Source organism: Lepisosteus oculatus, chromosome 5, assembly GCF_040954835.1.
Source record: "Lepisosteus oculatus isolate fLepOcu1 chromosome 5, fLepOcu1.hap2, whole genome shotgun sequence".
Taxonomy (NCBI): domain Eukaryota; kingdom Metazoa; phylum Chordata; class Actinopteri; order Semionotiformes; family Lepisosteidae; genus Lepisosteus; species Lepisosteus oculatus.
The window spans coordinates 58159026-58178213 of record NC_090700.1 but is presented as its reverse complement, the minus strand read 5'-3'; the positions used below and the strand labels follow the sequence as shown (position 1 = coordinate 58178213).

At 37.8% G+C, this 19188-nt stretch overlaps 1 protein-coding gene across 4 annotated transcripts in view; it reads right to left on the bottom strand.

Moving 5' to 3' along the window:
- The window catches only part of roraa (RAR-related orphan receptor A, paralog a), a 264425-nt gene that overhangs the window by 19779 nt on the left and 225458 nt on the right, over positions 1–19188 (bottom strand). For 3 of the 4 annotated variants that reach the window (XM_006628912.3, XM_015343695.2, XM_015343697.2), the window contains one exon: positions 99–184. In XM_006628912.3, the coding sequence (XP_006628975.1) occupies positions 99–184 (86 nt within the window). Of the gene's footprint in view, positions 1–98; positions 185–2143; positions 2316–19188 lie in introns of those variants that run through there. The other variant, XM_015343696.2, reaches the window with a different exon arrangement.

The window sequence follows — 19188 nt, the reverse complement described above, 5'->3', positions numbered from 1 at the left end:
GAGAACAGCAGAAGAGAAGTCAGAGGGACGATCACTAAAACTCTAATGACAGCATGTAGGAGAGAAGCCGCCCTCTGTTTCCAGGAGAGCCAGCTTACCTTGCAGCCTTCACATGTTATCACACCATAATGGATCCCTGATGATTTATCTCCACAGATCTTGCAAGGAATAATTTCGATTTGAGCTGGAAGAGAAGAAGAAAGAAAAAGTTTCAGAATCACATCAGATGCCACCTACCACATCAAAGAAACGCACATTGTTTAACATTTGAATGCGAACCGTTGTTCGGAAACTTCTGATTTGGTTCCCCACACGTTCTTCTGAAGTCAAAATCGCCTTGTTTTTTAAAGACATGTTAAACTTACTAGGGGAGTAGTTTCGAGTCATGATTAGGTCTAAGGTCTCCAAGCTAGAAGGCTGGGAGTTTCAACTCTTGGCAGTGACAGAGCTCCTGTAGTCTTGAGTAAAATATGTCACCTACAGTAAATTGCTCTAGCAAACGCTATTGTATAAATGGTGTGTATATATATACATACATGTGCATGACAATAGGTAATTGTAAGCTCTGTAAGTTGCTGTGTATAAATTGATAGTAAAAACTCTTCACTCATTGCGATAAGTGATGAGTCCTGTGGAATTTGAGAAAGAGGTAAGTAGTAACATAGACTCTTAAACATTATACAAAGGAACATCCTTTACTCTATAACTAATGCTAGATCTCAGAATAGGCTAACAACCTCAAACTAAAGGTCTATTCAAGCCTTGTGAAAGATCTGTTTCACTGAGAAAAGACGTTTATCCAATACCATACTTCAGTGCAAAGTCTCCTTTTTTACACTGTAATATCTTCAGAGTGAAAGATCAAATGGCCTTGCCAACATGAACCCCCCCCAAAATTCCCTAGATTAAGGTCCTTAAACTATAACCATTGTGAGTCAGAACACCTTTTCGCTGACATTGGGGGGTTGTCTTTGACTTTCCTACAACACAGCATACAAAACAACATTTTCATTTCTGTCTTCATACACTTTCGAGCATTAAATTCTGCTTTTTACTGACATGGATTTACACCATTTCAAACTGCAAAGGAGAGTTTTAATTAATTAAGCCCAAATCAATCTGACATTGAAACAGTACAACACAAGAAAAGTCTATACTGAACTTATTAAGTGATGTGAAGCTATATAGGTGAATCTGTGCAGCATTATCTACAGTAAGTACTGCATGTTTCTATTAGCCTGGAAAAGTTACACAGTTGACAGAGACAACTGGGGGGAATATCACCAGTCCATGACCTTCTATTCATAAAGATGTATAACTGCAAGGAAACTAATCGTGACACAGTGTTAGCTACACAGATCTATGCCTTTTTATTGAAACCACTGGCGCCCTATTAGTGAGTTGCTTGAGACATTTTTGAACAGCAAATCCTCCAAGAAAACTGCCATTTCGATGGAAATGTTGTTTCTGCTGTTGCTGTCGATTCATCGTTGGTTTTACAGTGGTTTGGCTCGGACGCATATAGTACATGGATGATTATGAACAGAGAATTACACAGTATGAAATTCTTCAAAAGATTCCCCTCAGCACAAAGAACCAATCAAAGCAACGTTTTAGAGTGGGGAATCTGTCTAGTGTTTTGTTCAAACCTCTGCAGTTATGGGATTAATACACAGAGCAGTTTACATGGCAACATCAGGGGCGTTTAGATTCCACAGCTACAGCTGGACACTGATGTGTGTTACACAAAAGCAGTGCAAATGCCAGTCTCAGTCATTAAGATCAATGCAAACATAAGCCTGAACATTGTAATGTCTGTGTTCATTACATTGCCATGTGCATTGTTCCCTGTTATACAGTACAGTAGCCAATAAGACAAACAGAAAAGTCCTTCATGTTAGGAACAAATGATAATCAGTCCAGATAAATGTACATACCATCATTCTAGGGTATAAGCAGATCTATTCAACCAAGAATCAACTGTATACAAAAAAGCTGTATAGAAAAATGAGGCACAGCTCTTGAACAATAAAGCCATCCTTGCTGAATACATTTTCATAACGTCCCAATGTATTAAAAAGAACAATTAACACTACAGTTAAGCCTTTCATGCAGGACTGACTGAACATATTCACATCAATACCTTTAGGAATCAAATCCAGTTGCCCGCTATCTGAGTGAATTTCCACCGAGGACAACAGCAGCAGTTCCATGTTCCTTGGGTGCACCTTGAAATCCAATCGCTCTAAATTAATTCTCTCAAATCAACTTCCATTCCTGAGCCTGAACCAAACCGCAAAGCCCATTTAATCAGCTGCCTGCAAGCTGCTGTTGTGTCATTTGGATAATGTCATTGTCCCTCAGGCATGCCTAAGGGATGTGCTTTGTACTGAGCGGCTGATCCACTAACCCCATACCAAGTGCTGCATAATTCACTCCGTTGGAATTGTTAGAGCCATTCAGCAATCTGAACTAGCTCTGTTTGCAGCAATAAAGTCACAGAAATCCGCCTGTAAATACTATATTAGCCTACATTTCAATAACAAAACGGTATGAGCGACAGGCAATACATTGCTATCAATTTCACACAGTATACAGCTTGATATTATGCCATCAAATAAATAAAATAAAAGTATTACTACCAATAGTAATTTATTATTATAATGCAAGAGAATTATTATTATCATCATCCCAATGAGTGGTCCAGAGATGGAGGCATTTCCAGACTCTTTTGAGCTATTCCAATCCTTTCAGTTCAATATCTATTTACATGGAAAAAATAATGATATTTTTCCTACAGTGCTTTTTTATTTTATGGCCTACTGTACCAGTGTTCCTGATGTTTGTTTGTGTGTGAGAGAGATTTTTTTGTGGTATGAACATTAACAGTGCATTGTATTTCTACTCCCTTAGCATTTTCAGCTTCATTACTTACATAATTTGTTCTGACATGCACTCACAGCAATTCAAGCATGCTGTAATTAAGCCTCTCTTTGACCGATTTCCAGGGCTGCGAGCAGGGAGCTTGGCCAGCAGGTGGCAGTACAGGGCCGCCACTCACATCCTAGGGTGCAGTTAATGGCCCTACATGCTGTCAAGCTTTAAGCTCCTACGGATGTTTTGAAGGCAAAAGCTCTGAGATGCCTTAATTTCCCCCACAGAAACAGGCACGGCTGAACACTCATTCAGGCCTGACAGAGTCCGTGTCACCTCAGGTAAAAGGGAAAAGACTGGAAACGGCAGGGCGAGACGTCTCTGGGGACCTGAAGCTGGCGTTTACGGATAGGGTGCAATGAAAGCAGAAAATCATTAAGTACAGTATTTGCTGTAATTGACTGCTAACAAGCTTTCCATGAGCAGGCCTCTCCGACAGCCTGGAAATCAAGTCAAGCTTAACTTCTAACACAATGGCTTTATTTACTGTTTCAAGCAATCTTTAAAAAGGATTTTATTTAAGCCCTACGGATTGAGCCCTACGGATTTCATTCCCCCCCGCGCCCTTTCATGTAGATACATTTGAAAAGGTGAAAAAAACATTATCACCCAGGCAAAAGGGCAAATCCACTTTTCATCCCACTAGAGCAGCCGATGTGGTGCCTTTTATTCCGAGACGTTGTCCTCAGGCTGAGTAATGCGGACTACAAAAAACACAGGGAGGGCAAGTCTTTTTAGGCAGCGCGTTTGTTTTAAGGTTTTCTTCAGAGCGCTTTCACAAATTCATGAATTAAATTCATGACTTTGGCTGATACGGATGTCTGTCTGTGAGAATAGAACAGAGTCCCTCTGCAAAATTATTTTCTGTGTGTGAAAGTTCAGCTCTGTTAAACAGTGCATGATGATTATAATGTTTATCTGGTAGGAGACACAATGATCTTGACAATACCTTGTTTTTCTCTCATTTGTACAGTAGCTGTGAGAGTTGGGTGTGTCCTGGAGCTTCCGTAGGGTTTTGAGATGCACTAGACAAGTTTCTGTTGCGTTTAATATACGGAATTACATTTTTCTGCTGGTATTAAAGCCTAGGGGCTAATTAACATAATCGTGAGCATTGTTTTGGTTATATATATATTTTCTTCATGGGTTAAGAAGCACAGTCAGCCATTTACTATTTGGTGCTGCATTAAAAATTCTCTTTGTAGAAACTCTTGAACTCTAACTACAATTGATATAAACCATATATGACATGGTTTAGAAAAAGCAGGCAAAGAGACTCCTACATATAAAGCTATATATTTGAGCACCCAGGATCTCTGAGTAAATTTCTGTTGGTATAAATATCCTCTGGTATGAGCAGTCGGCTACTGTCTAGTTAAAATATTCAAAGTCTGGTCTGTAGGATAGCTTTTGCATGACCTTCCCACTGTCATTGCTCTAATTCTGATGCAGAACCTCATCGATATTTGTTTAGAGATAGCCATACCAAAATTTCTGCATAAAAGACAAAAAATAATAACAACCAGACACACTGTGGCATGTTTTGACAGCTGACTTTTATGATTTTGCTTAAGAAAGCATCCGTTTACTTTTACTTTCCAGCACAGGTGCAGCACTAAGGAGGGCAATACACTCAGACGCTGTCTGAGAGGAGAGTGCAAGACTCCTTTCTAAACAGTAATGCATATTTGAAAGGGCAATACAAAATACTGAAGAACTGTCTAAAAGCTTTTGCAGTACAAATCAGCCAGATGCAAGTGCCTGTCTGGTTCAAGCCAAAAAGGCCATGACAGTTTCCTGTCCATTACCAGCTGACACCATTGACTGAGAACATAAAGCATGTGTCTCCACAAAGAAATATGCCTTTTATTTTGTATGGGAACTGCATTTGAGGAATTGTGTAGAATGTATTCCAGATAAGTTGGATTTGCTTTTGGGTAATGCTGTAAACCTTTCTGCAAATTTTGAATCTCCCATTTGTTTTAATTTTATACCCACCCGTGCTGGAATCACACATTTTGTCAGACCTTGTGGATGCAGCGCTTGTATCACACAGGGAGAACCTGCAGACTCACTCCTCAAATGCACCCACTTGTCAGAGTCATTCACCGAACCCATTTATCAAACAGCTGGCTGGTGACATGGCCCCAGCTCGTGTCTGCCTTGTCTTGCCTGGGCCACAGAGCTCCACCTGTGCTTGGGCACAGAGCCTTTACTACTTGAGCCACCCAGGCCTCTGGGACCGCAGGAAATTTCCACCTCCTTTGTGAAAACGTAAACTTTATCTGTAGAAAACATAAAAAAAAACATTCATACCTGCTACCCACCAATAAAAAGTGAGGATAGTACCTTTTAATAATGACACTGAATTGTCAGTCACTACGTTTGTAAAAGTTGCACCTATTTCGCATTTACATGTAATTCTATACAAACAGGATGTGCTTCCCCCCTTCTCTTACTATGGAAGGCCATCTCCCAGTACGCAAAGCATGAACAGCAAAATGCTTGAGATAGAAGGAGGCATCCAGTCCCTGCTTGGCCATCTTTGAAGAGCCATCTCATCTCCACCTCCTTCCTGTTCCGCACAATTACAATATGTGTCCAATATTCATTTTCTCCAGCAAGAAAGATGAAATAAACTAACACCTCAGCACTAACAGAAAACCAAAGTTCCAGTTAAATACAAGACAAATGCTTTAAATTACATACATGTACTCCCTGCTTAATACTTGCCTGTGAACTGTCAAAGCCTACTTGGCATGGTAGGATTTTTTTACATTTTACTGCTGACATCAGCACCAAGAAGCGATTCTCCGTGCGTGTGCATTTATTCTGTCACCTTTTAAAAGCAGCAAGCGCTAATTTGTACCCATTGTACATCATCTCAAAAGTACATTAAAGTGAAATGCAGACACATCAGGAGTTAAATAAATATATATATGCTATAAGTCTAAGATTCGACTTTCATGCTCAAAGCAATTTAATATGAAAGAGAGCTGATCTATAGCTGTTACCATTACCTTACTTGCAATCTTTCATTGTGCATGGAATGGAAAAGTAAAAGCCTAATACCATGGTAAGGGTTCATGCGATTCATGGCTCTTTCAATATTAAAACTATTTATACCATAATATTAAAATGTTGCATTAAACATTGTCATATTGAATTCATGACAGCTTAGTGGGTAACTTCCTAATATTCACATGGACATTTGTTAGTCTTTAAAGTTCCTTAGAAACAACCACAGAAATTCAGTCTGGTCATCTTAAAAAAAGGGAGTATCCAGTTTATTATATCCTACTGTATGTTAATATCATTGGGATGTACATGCAAAAATAATACCTGACAGACGATGACTCTGCCCTGAAATATACAGCAAACACCTTTTCTTTTATCAATGGCTTAGTGCGTCTTCCTTGGGAGGACAATTCAGAAGATGTTCATGAAAGAGCTTGTGCTGGCTACTCCCATTGAAGACTGAGCGACCTTGAGCCCCTGAACTATTGACGTAACCTTTCAGGGCAAAGATTATCCACCACATAATGTGCAAACATAAAAGCTACTACTGCAGTGATAATACAGAAGACCCACTTAAAGCTTAACCCATTACAGGTCATTATAATTGACACTGGGTGATTGTCCCAGACCAGGAACAGCATTTCCATTGTAGTGCAATTCCGACATGCTTGCTTATAGCATTTTTCAACATGTTGTTCTTCCTATTTCTATTATTCTCAGACTAGTATTTAAGGAAAGAAATACAACAAACAGGATGGCATGGTGGCACAGTGATTTGCATTGCTGTCTTGCAGCACTGGAGCCCTGATTTCAATTCCTGGGCTACTATCTGCGTAGAAATTGTACTGTATGATCTCGCCAGGTTCACATGGTTTTCCTCCTGGTGCTCCGATTTCCTCTCACAGCCCAAAGACATGCTGGTAGGTTCATGGGCTCTGAGAAACTGGCCCTGGAGTGAGTCTGCACATGCTTGCGTCTGTATGTGCCCTATCCAGGGTGCCCAATGTTACCAGGATAGACTCTGTGCCTCTGCAGCAATTAATTGGATAAGCTGTTATTGAAAGTACTGTGATGTGATGTGAAATATACCAAACCAAAGGCGCTTCAAGCATTCTGGCTGAGAAACAAAAAATGCAACAGGAAGACAATAAGAAAATGAATAATTATAACTGTAAAATCAATTGGAAGTTCACTTGAAGTGATGACCCCAAATTTCTTAGGAGTTTATATCCCTCTTCTTTGAACTGTGTTGTTTTCTTGCTGTAAGTTACCAAATGACACACTGAGCCAGAACCACATTAGTGCATTATGTAATAGATTGTTTTTTGATACTGTAGTCATGAACTGTGATGTGTTATCTGAAGTTTAACACAGTGCCTGGAATCCAAAGCATGGACTCAGTTTAATCAAATTCAGTAATGTATCACAATGATTACACAACAAGAATCTGTTAAGCATTCATTTATCACTAAGTGTTGAACACCACCTGAATTATAGTGGCATCCCTACTACAGTTTCAGTAAGATGTTAGACAGTAATTGCTGAGTGATCAGTTTTACCTTCATCTTGACAGCAAGGAAATAGGATACAAAGGTTTTGTGCTTGAGATATTTTCATAGGTTCTGTACTAGTATTTGCCTTGTAAACAACAACAGGAACTGCTAATAATAATTTCAACAACAACGCAATTTTGGTTTTAAAAGATTAAAGTGAGTTTTAAAAACAGAGGGAGGGGAATTCAGAAGTGAAACCCCCTGATTCAAGTTAATGTCTTGACAGTTGTCATTTCTTAAACACGTCATACTGGCACTTAATTCTTTCTCATTAAAACTTACTTCAACTTTGACTTTCAGCCACCTTGAACATGTCTCATTTCCTGTACCTTAGTATACATAGTATGTCATTTTTGGAAATTCCCAACTGGAAAAAAGGTAGAATATCAATTGCAAAAGGACACCCAACAGGAAAGGCTGAGCAGTGTAATCCAGTAACTCATATTTATTTATTTTCTCTAAGTCCTTAACCATTGAATTCGAATTAGTTGGCAAATCTGTCTTTTGGCTTTTCTAACAGTGGGTCCTTATTGCACACCACCGAGTGAAAGCAAGATCAATCTGTCTTTTAAATGGTTCAAACGAGTTTTTTTTCAGATAATGCATTCACCTGGGGGAATTCCGGCATTAGTAATGGAATAGTAAATCATGTCATTTTATTAAAAGTCTGTCAAAAACAAAAAGCTCCATAGATGTGGAAAAAAACAACACATTTTACGGTTTTCTGCAGGCACAGACCCGGTGAGCATCATGGGAAAGTTCTGCAGACCATCTCTGCGTCACTCTGAGCTGTTAACTCAGGCCAGAGAGCTGACTCCTAACCACATGGAGTCTTCTAAAGAAAGGGTAAAGCAATATTAAAATTGCATGCTGGCAGTTTTGAAATCAGTGATTCCTGTCAGACAATCAAATGACTCCACTTCCATCTAGGTGTGATACTAGCCTTGGGCAGCATTGGTATAGTGTCTGTCTGGGAGGTCATTAATATTTCAACCCTTACAACTGAGCTTGTGTTTAAAACAACGGCTTTTATTTATTTTGCTTTTTGACTGGTTTATTCAAATGTTTTGTGACACCCACAGAATGCAGGGGAAAATAAAAAAAAGATCCCAAACCCCCTACAGAAGATGTCTTTTTGCCAACTGAACATTAATTGGGCCTCTAATTGATGTGTTGTTGTGGTGCAGATTGACTAGCTTCCTGACTGCGAGTCTATGTGCTTGCACTCCAGGGGATACAACAAAATCCTGAGTTTACAAAGCTGACGAATATCTGAAACAGAACATCAGTGCGCACGCAACCAGTTTCCTCACCCCTGGAAGGAACCTGCAAGTTTCTTTTCACTGCGCCAGTTGACAGGTGTAACACTTCCCTTTGAGCAGCTTTTAAAGCAGGTGCTGTCTGTGGTGCCTCGGGATACAGAAGTTCAGGCGGTCTCAACTGTGGTTTATTTAGTGTAATTTCACAAGGAGACTGGGGTTTGAAGAGCAAAGCTCCATCCTTCTCTGCCACATGTCTCTTCCTCTGTGTGATGACAGAGCAACCAGCACCCATCGTATAGAGAAGAATGTCCTTAAGATTCACTGCATTTATAAGACTGTCCACAGAAGTCAGTTTTTTTGCAAGCTTATACTTACTGTATGCTAAAGGACTAAAATGAATCTGTTCTTCTTTTATTTATCTGCTTGTATGCATTCTTATTGATTAACCACCAGCATGTAACAGTGATCACTTCACAAGGAAGCCATAAAGTAACTGCAATAGTAAGACTGAAATCTAGGACTGGAAGTGTCACATGAAATTTGTATGAAATAAAGTGCCTTGTCAATTGCCTGTCAATGTGAGCTGACAATTTTCACAGCGGGGGCTTTGTGTAGTAGGTTTATGACTGGATGATCCACATACTGTAGACTACCAAATGAATACATTTGTTTTTCTTGAACAACATGACTTTTGTCACCCAAATGATGCACTGTATTACAAAAAAACAAGATTAATAAAACAGTGACTGCTGGGCAAAAAAAGCAATGGAACTAGGCAGAACAGAAAATTCCAAACATTTTGATTGGTCCAGAACATTTTAGAGAATTCAAGCGAATATATGTTTATCAAAATAAACGTTTCAAAAATGTACATAGAATAAGCAGGGAAGTAAAGGTATATTCATAAGATTTTGCTGAGATGGAAATAATTGTGCTGTTATGCCAACTGTCATACATGCTTAAGAGCATTCCTACATTGTGGCACATAAATTGCAAGTAAAATCAGTCACTGTGTTAAAGAGCATACTTGTGGATAATTTCAGATGTTATAAGGTGAAGGCGCTGTCTAGTTAACCTATCTACTGCAAAAGCTCTGTGCTAAAAACCAGCAGCAGGATATATTAAGACTCCCACAGGTTTGTAACAGTGCTGTGTATTTTAAAAAAAGGGTTATATCAATGATACTACATTAACTCGCTTACCTATTTTCATTTCCAACTGATAAGCATATAAAAACTGCTTAGAGCTGAGGAAGTGCAGAGTATATTTGTCTTCAGAGAGAATCAGAAAAAAACATTATTTTCTAAAATGTGGAAGTTTTTATTTTTTAGCAGGTAGCGATGTTCTGTCTTTACGTGTTTCATGCACTGGCCAGCCCATCCACAAATCAGCCCTGGTTACACTCAGATTTCAGATCTTCTGCAAAGCAGTGTGTTTTAAAGCAGTTCTGCAGATCCAACACTTTCCCCGAAGGGAAAGGCTCTTCCATCTGGGGAACTTGTACAGCCTCATGTTTGGAAGAGTGAAAAGAATAAATAGATAATAAAACCTTCAAAACACCCAACACAATTGCACAAAGAAATCTTTGAATAAAAGCAAGGTTTTTTTTATTTCACAAGGGAATGCATATAATTAGATACAGTAATACTACTATCAATGTAACTGAAACCTTAATATGCAATACTGTTAAAAGTTTGACTGCTACAGGAGTTTATACAATGTTCTTGTTCTTATGTATTTCCATAAGACGTGTTATCTCAGCAGCAAGGGTGATTAACAATTCACCATACCATGATGTAGATACACATAGACATATATGCACGTCATACAGCATACTGCTAGCAAAAACTAGATAGATTTATGAAGTGCTGCTGTAGGGCTTGGAGGGGATGTCCCTGCAAGATTTTTCTTAGTATACGTTGATGATTCATGAAGTACAGAGGCACCTGGACACACAAGAGGAATGGGGAGACCATTTCAACTGAGAGTAATTGTCACAATGAGGTCTCTACAGGAAAGCTTTGTTTTCAGCCCTACCCAAGCCAAGCTGCTAACACATTTTTAATTATGAGCTCAATTAGATACATTGAAGGTGAAAACTCTGGTGTGTCCAATGACATATGACTAAAGAAAATTGACCTAGAGTCCATTGAATTCAAATGAAATGGAATTGAGCTGAAAAAAGAAAAGAGATGAGTACTGTATTTCACAGGAGTCAAATAAGGGTTTATGATTCTATCCATGCCAATAAAAATATCAAAACAACAGGGATTCTTTCTGGAAGAGAAATTGGAGTACTCGCAGACACATCAGATGAAAGAACTACAGCAAGTCATTTTTTCTGTGCAACAAACTTGTCAATAACTCTTTACAATTAAGCTCATGGGAGCAAAAACAGCAGCATACAGAAAATTCAAACCTGTACAATTTCCCAATTGGGATTAAAAGAAAATGTCAGAATAACAAACACTATAGTATGAATGCTATGACAACTTACTATTACAACTAGTGAATCTAAAACCATCCCAAACATACACAAATATTTATTAAATTTTGCCCTTTGAGAGCCTGATTCATGTACCATCCCATACCAATGTGTGCAGCACCACATAGTGGATGAGTTGTGGGTTCAAGTCCTCACTGTGGACTATGTTGTTGTACCATGAGTGACCTTATCCAGTTGCTCCAGTCCACCCAGCTCTATACTGTAAATGGGGACTAGTGTTTCTGGAGGGTCCCACCTGCTGGAAATCACATGCTTTCTTTCTGTTTAAGTGCCACAGAAACCAGGATAAGCTCTGGCCCACTGAGATGATGTGACCGGGATCTGGAAATCTATCCTACCAATTTAAAACTGGCACAACTGACAGTCCAGCCCCACCTGGATGATGCGACGGCAGCCATAGGGCGCCAGTACACTCACCACACATCAGCTCTCAGACTGGTGAAGGCCAATGGGAAATTTGGCCAGGATGCCAGGGTTACACCCCTACTCTTCTCAAGAAACACACTGGGATTTTTAATGACCACAGAGAGTCAGGACCCCGGTTTACGTCTCATCCGAAGAACGGCGCCTTTTGTCCCCGCCCCCGTCACAATACTGGGGTATTACAACCACACAGACTGTAGGGTGAGCGCCCCCTGCTGGCCCCACTAACACCTCTTCCAGCAGGAACCTTAGTTGTTACCAGGAGGTCTCTCATCCAGGTACTGACCAAGCTCACAGCTGCTAAACTTCAGTGGATTGCAGGGTGATATGACGGCATTTTTTACTGTATGCTAAAAGTCACTAAAAAGTACTAGGACAAATCGTGATTTATCTTCAAACTGTATTGCAGCACTCCTTACAGTACACTCCCTTTAACTAGTATATATTCATCACTTGTTTCATTAATATCATCAATATCAAGTGTTACAGTAGTAGAAATAATAATAATAATAGCTACTGCGTATATATGAATGGTAAAAACACCAGAGAGGATCTCAAATATTGCAAGATTAGCAAATTTAAAAAGACAGTTATGTAAAAACACCAAATAACTTTACTATATGCACTTCCTGACTGATAAAAATAAATAACTCCCCTCAAAAAACAATTCAATAGCTCCAGAACATAAACGAATGGGAATGATTACAAAAGCAGATTGATTATATGATTTAAAAAGATTTGTATATTTGCTGAATTTATTATAGCACTAGATTGGTTTTAAGTTTGGTCTTCAACTGTTAAAATAATTCTTCAACAGTATTACTGTTCTAACATGGTGACGACTATTTCTAGAATTACTCCTCCTACAATGCTCCCCCAGCAATACTACCAGAAACGTCTCAAGCTTCACCTGCTAACTCATAGCTTCAGTTAAAAAAGACAGACAGGGCAAACATGAGAGATGGCATCAAAGAATAGGTCACATTTACTGGTTTTGTGTTTCAGATTAATTAAGGCATGTTATATCACCACTGTTAATAAAACCCTTGTTACAGATTTGGGAGAAAAAAAAATTCTCCATCTCTCACACAGCTTGCTTTATAGACCTGTTTCCGGGTGGTCATTAGCAATATAGCATTCACAGGTTTTCAGTTGCTCCATACTCTATTGCCACAGGAGTTCACAGTTTGTAATATTTATCTTTCTTATACAACTAATATAGTGACCCTGAATTGCTGTGGTGGTTTTTGTGCTTCATGCTTAAACGTTCGTACTCCGCAACTACAAACTGCTGCAATCTGACCACTTTGACGAGATATAAACAACATGCTCCTTTAAAATCACAACACACCGGTCATCTTTTTCAAGAATGTAAAGTCATTGATAACGTGGATCAGAACTGAGTGACATTTTCTATGCTGCAACCTACTGCTTGCTGATGAGCATTAGTGCAAACATTTTGGATTTGAAATCACTACAAAATAATCAATACAAAGGTTATTTACCATGCAATACTGTCAACCTACTCTTTGATAATTATTTTTGGTTTCATAACAACCCAAATCAATTCAAGAGCGAGAAAAACAGCTTAGTTTAAAGTATAAATCGAACCCACAGCTGTCTCTCTGGGCAAAGAAAGTATCTCCAGACTAAAAGTACTAAATCCTCTTAAAGAAACCACAGAATTTCTAGTTTTAAGATAATATAAAATGTATTTTCTAGAGTTTAAGCAAATAATGTTCTATGTGGACACAGAAAGAACTTTCAAGACATATAAGAGAAAAGACAGAATGAGACCAATATAATATTTAATTTCTATGCAAGCCTGAAAGTTTTGATTTCATAATGAAGTGTTTTTTTCCAGTCCTTAGTGTTGAAATTTGCCTGTGCTCCAAATTCAAGCTTAATTTTTTAATTTAATGTTTTCAAAAACATCTTTATTAAGCAACCCCAAAGCAGAGCTATATAGTGAAAGACAAGTTCACAAATTTATTTTAAGGGATTAAAAATAGTTTTCTGATCTTACTGTAGTCTCCTACATGTATACTACATAATGGATTTATAGTCTTTTGAATTATTAAAAAGTTTGAAAGAAACCCATTTGACACAAACTATTCTTTCCATAAACACAAAAAAGCCTGACCATCATATTTTAAAAAGCTTCCAAAATGCGAGTAGCTACCAATGGGATACAAAATCATCTTAAAACAGTCTACTCCATTAAAAGGAAGGACAAAACAGCTTCATGCAATCAATATAATGGAGAGAAAAAGAGAAAATCGGTATATGATCAAAAACCCTCGCAGAAATATGTCACCCAGGCCTCCTTTAAAAATACATAACTGGTTAATAATTTGTTCCTTATTTAGTTATATTAATTATCAAGAATAAAGGCAATTAGCTTTACTGCTCACTGTAAGATTACCAGGCTATACTACAGCAATGGTTTGAGTAATAAACCTTCATTTAACCTGAAAATGGAACAAATTCTCATTTCCAATGATGACCTGTAGAGAACCGATTCATTTAGCAGGGCACTTACTGGAGCAATCTCAGTACCTTTCTCAAGAGTGCAGCAGCACTGCCTCAACCACTTCTGACACAGTGTTTTTATTGGGTTTCCTGCTGAGCTCTCAATCACTTAGCTGAATACTTAATTGAACCAATGAATGGTTTAATTTGACAGTTTCAATTGTTTCACCCTGTTCTTACACAGGTGGAGATAATTCTATTAACGGAAAATTCATCCATCCATCTCCATCCATTTTCTGACCGTCTCAACCAGTTCAGTGTTGTAGGGGAGCTGGAGCCTCTCCTGGCAAACACTGGGCAAAAGGAAGGGTACACCCAGATGGGACACCAGTCCATCGCAGAGAGACAGTTCAGGAGGACTGAAAATCAGAGGGCACACTGGTTCTTCACAGGCCCATCAAGAAATGGTTGAATGAGATTATCCTATCAAATAGCTTCTAACAAAAAAATGAGCTAGATGGCCCAAAATTAATGATGGTAACACACACGGTGGAAACGTACAGAAGTAAATAGAGATATTTGCTGAGCACACTTAGTTCTAGCACTCACAAGGGGGTAGACTGCATGTAAAGCTACCTTTCATTGAACCTGCTTAGTGACTGCTTGTGAAATAGCTGTGGCACTCTAATCCACAGTAAATAAAGAAGTGCCAAGATTAATGATTATATAAACACATTTAAAAGCCCTGGTATAATAATCAGCTATTCTGCTTGTGTGCAAAGGCTCTTAGAGTCAGCTGACAGTTCTAAATCCCACCAGTTCTCCTTTACCTAGGCAGTTTCCAATACTTCGTGGCCTCATTAACACCAGAAACCAGTCAATACTTTCCACTGGGGACAGGCTCTGCATGAAACACTGCGAGGAGACGATCGAGCTCATTCTGCGAACGGGACTTCCAACATAATGCGGTCTTGCCCCGCTCCACAGCACCGGCGATTACACAGCACCCGCCACACAGCTTCACCCAGTTTCACCCAGGTTTTGCTCACAGGCAGCACATGAGACCACTGGAGGTGTGACTTTTTTTTCTGTGTTTGTGTATCAGGTATGAGCTGAGTAAGTTAACCACCTTAGGCCTGCTTCCTTTCAAATTGGGTGAAGCTGTAGAGTGAAAAAAAACAACAACATTTTGTGTCCAGTTTTAAAGGCTTTCAGATTTTTAAGGTTATAACAATGCTAAAGATTTAAACAACTAAAAGACCATTTTCACCATTACTATGAAATGCCTGCCATTTGTCAGTCAGTGCCATGACTGACACAGGCCTGTTCAGCAGACCACAATTCACCCTCTGAGTTCACAGAACCTAGGCAAGTGTGAAAGCAAGCTTAATAGTAAATATTAATATATTGAATTAAGGTAGAAGTATTTCAGGTTTAAAACTGCTTATTGTTTACTTTAAAACATGTTTCAAATTCTATTTATTGATTTTTTTTTCTATTTCAGAAGCATTCATTGCACAACTACTCTTTTCCAGTCATATAAAAAGTAAGGCAGGCCAGAAACAAAACCCAGCAAAGAGGGAGGAGTGAATCGAGTGGCCCAAGGAATGATGTTCTGTTTCTGAAGTATCTGAGGATGTCAGACAAACAATGCATTATAGCTAGGCCATTATAATTTACCTTGATTTCCTATATAAAACAACATTCTATTTAATTATTAAAGGAAGCTACTTCCTTTGAATTCAATGTATTTAACCAGACAACAGAAATCAGTTTTTAACTCAGCATCATGAAAGGTAAAATTCCTATTCCTACCTGGATTGTGTATAATACCAGTATTGACCAAAGGCCAATAAGACCAATAACAGAAACTCATTTTCTTTATTCCTCATATTTTTATAAGTTAATATTAAATACATGTTATATTAAAGATACCCAAACAAAGTCAAAATTCAAGAAAAAACATACATCTAAAAACCCATATATTTAATATAAGTATTCCATACCTATGAAAAATACTGGTATTAAGGTTATCTGGGCATGAGGTGACTTAAACCTAGAGTTAAAATCTACTTGACAGAAACCTGACTTAAATCTAGAGAGATTCACATGAAGGGAAAAGAGTTGTACTGATGTACTGTGGATTCGACAAGCAGTCCAGAAGAAATGAAACCTTTTTTTCCAGTCTATCAACATTTTTAGGAAAGCCCTTACTGTGCCCTTATCTAATGACAACATAAAAATAAAAATAAACATAATGAAGAATGAAAGACAGAACCTTTGGGATCCCTGAGGCAAATTCATTAGCAGATGAAAAACAGTTTCCCACAGAAATATTTGGCCAGATCGCAGACTAATTTAATTTAGACGGATCTAAAATGTAGCCTTATCAGGCGGCAAGAATCTGTAGACAAAAACACAAATTAGCGTTCTTATCGTGACATTTATTGTAAACGTACATTAGGTTAATGAAAAAAATACTTCAGTAGCCCTCAACAGTATGGTTTAGCAACCAAAAAAAACCTCAGCTTATTGAAAATGGATTCCACAGAGCTCAATGTCTACCAGATGAGACAAAGGCTGTCTGTGTTATATGTTATGACTGTGAAATAGACACTGGAACTAATTGTATTATTAACCTGAAGTAATTTAAGGTTGCATCACATTTGACAGCTCTCACTACATATAATAAAAAAGACCTTTATGGTGTGTAAAGCATTCATTTTGACCAGCTGGGCTCATGTGAGTGAGTACTGGCATAGAAAGGCAAGCCATGTTATACCACAACACCGAACAAACTGACAAGGAGGAGAACGTAGACGAGCCTTAAACATACGCATAGACTCTGAGAAAGGACATCTGAAAAAAATGACAACATATTGGATTTCAAAGTGGAAACACAGTGTAAAGTCAAAATAAAAACTGAAGCACTTTCTCGTAGTTCCAATACTATAGTTAGTGCCAAAGGTATCCAGGCAAAGGGAAAAGTTCATTCATGGGTTGACTGACATAGTTTAAAAAAATACCCATAAAAATACTTCTGAAAACATCAACTGTCAGCAAAGAGAAATGGTTCTGAAAGACCCACAAAGTCTTCAGGATAAAAAGTAAAACTAAGAGGAAGTGATTTTACAATGAAAGACAGAGGCAGATCCTCTTGTTGTAGAAGTCTGGAACATGCTACAGAACTATTCTGTTGAAGCCAATATCGTTCAAGAGAGGCTGGATGAGATCCTTGTATCACTAGGTTACCAGTAACCAAAATGAGACAGATTGGCTGAAAGGTATCCTTTCATTTTTAACCATTCTCATGTTTGTACTTGCACGGAACATATTCTAATTACGACTCTCAGAGATTAATTAAAAAATCATATAATCAATGAAGCGAGAACAATCTCCATAAAATATTTAAAGGCAACGATTTTGAAATTATTGGTCAAGAACATTTTGTAAGCATGACATCTCTGCTTTGGAAAAGTCATCCAAACCGAATTCTAGCCCTCAGCATTCAGCTCTCAATATCTGACACAGCATGTGAGCGTGTGGAGAGAGAAATATAATGATATGTTGAAGCAAAATATATTTCATCACTTGCATTCTTTCTCTGTCTTTATGAATCCATTTGTATTAAGAACAGAACAGTGCCTTGTGATATACTGTATAGTATGTACTGTATAACCAATCTCATGTAATGAGCATCTTCTAACCTTCAGGGTGTTAATCCCTCTAGAATTTGAGATTTGTACATCAAAGCACTCATTTCACTATAGCTGGTGCTCAAAATATACTTGAAACCTGCAATTATTTATCTGGCAAGTTTGTAAACGGACTCTTCTTTTATGTCTGCCAAAATCCCTTTGGGTTTGCATCTAAAAAGGCTTTAATCCACTCTGGTGAGAACCAAATATAGAGTTAACTGAAAACCACTATTCAGATTCCCAGCCAAAAGCTTCTCATGAATGAAGTAGAAAACTAATTGTTTTTCAAAGATTAGCTTGTTAGATATATCAGACACAAAACAGTCAAATATTAAGTATGCCAAAATCTAAAGTACTTAAATAACATCACTGCATTAAAATAATAATAATAATAATAATAATAATAATAATAATAATAATAATAATAATAATAATAATAATAATTGCTAACACTTATATAGCGCTTTTCTGGACACTCCACTCAAAGCGCTTTACAGGTAATGGGGATCCCCTCCACCACCACCAATGTGCAGCCCCACCTGGATGTATTACGTATCAAATGTATTATGAAAAGAGTTAAAAAAACAAATGTGCCTAATTCACCTTAAGTTAATGGCTAGTAAAGCTGTCCTGTTTCCAGCTCAGCTACTGTACACTCGTTCTGCACATTTCTTTACTGACTGAATATATTCTAATGATTCTGAACTTTAATAACCTGTTATAAACAGAGTCCTTCTCATCCAAAGTCCTTGCAAAAATATCATACTGTACACACAAAACAGTCTTCTTCGAGAATGCAGGGGAGAATAATTAAAATCTTAATTGGTGCTAATGAGAGAGCAACATATGTGTCAAAGACGCTCAGTGAGGAATATTACAGAGTGTCAGACAGTCTTGGACTTGATATCCAGAGACTTTGATGAGTCACAGAATTAAGTAAGCTTTTATGGCAGCACAAAGCACAACCTCATTTTCCCAAACATCTTAAATTGTTTTTGGAATTTTTTGATTATATGCACTCCAGATGATTGTCTAACAGTACACACCCTGTTAATAAAAATAAATTATTTTACTATTCCTTAACCCATATATACATGTTGTTCATCTTTGAAATATAAATTATTTGCTTACATAAATTACTAAAGTTGTCAGTCATTCATTTATCACTTAAATACAGCGTATTTAAAATGTATGAATTATAATTAAGATTTTCCTCTTTCAAGTAAATGTGTATTACAACTTTTACTAAAACCTTGGAAGTTTTTAATAATAAGTAAGGTAAATTTTTGTGTGGACAACAATAATGTAATTTCATGAAAATT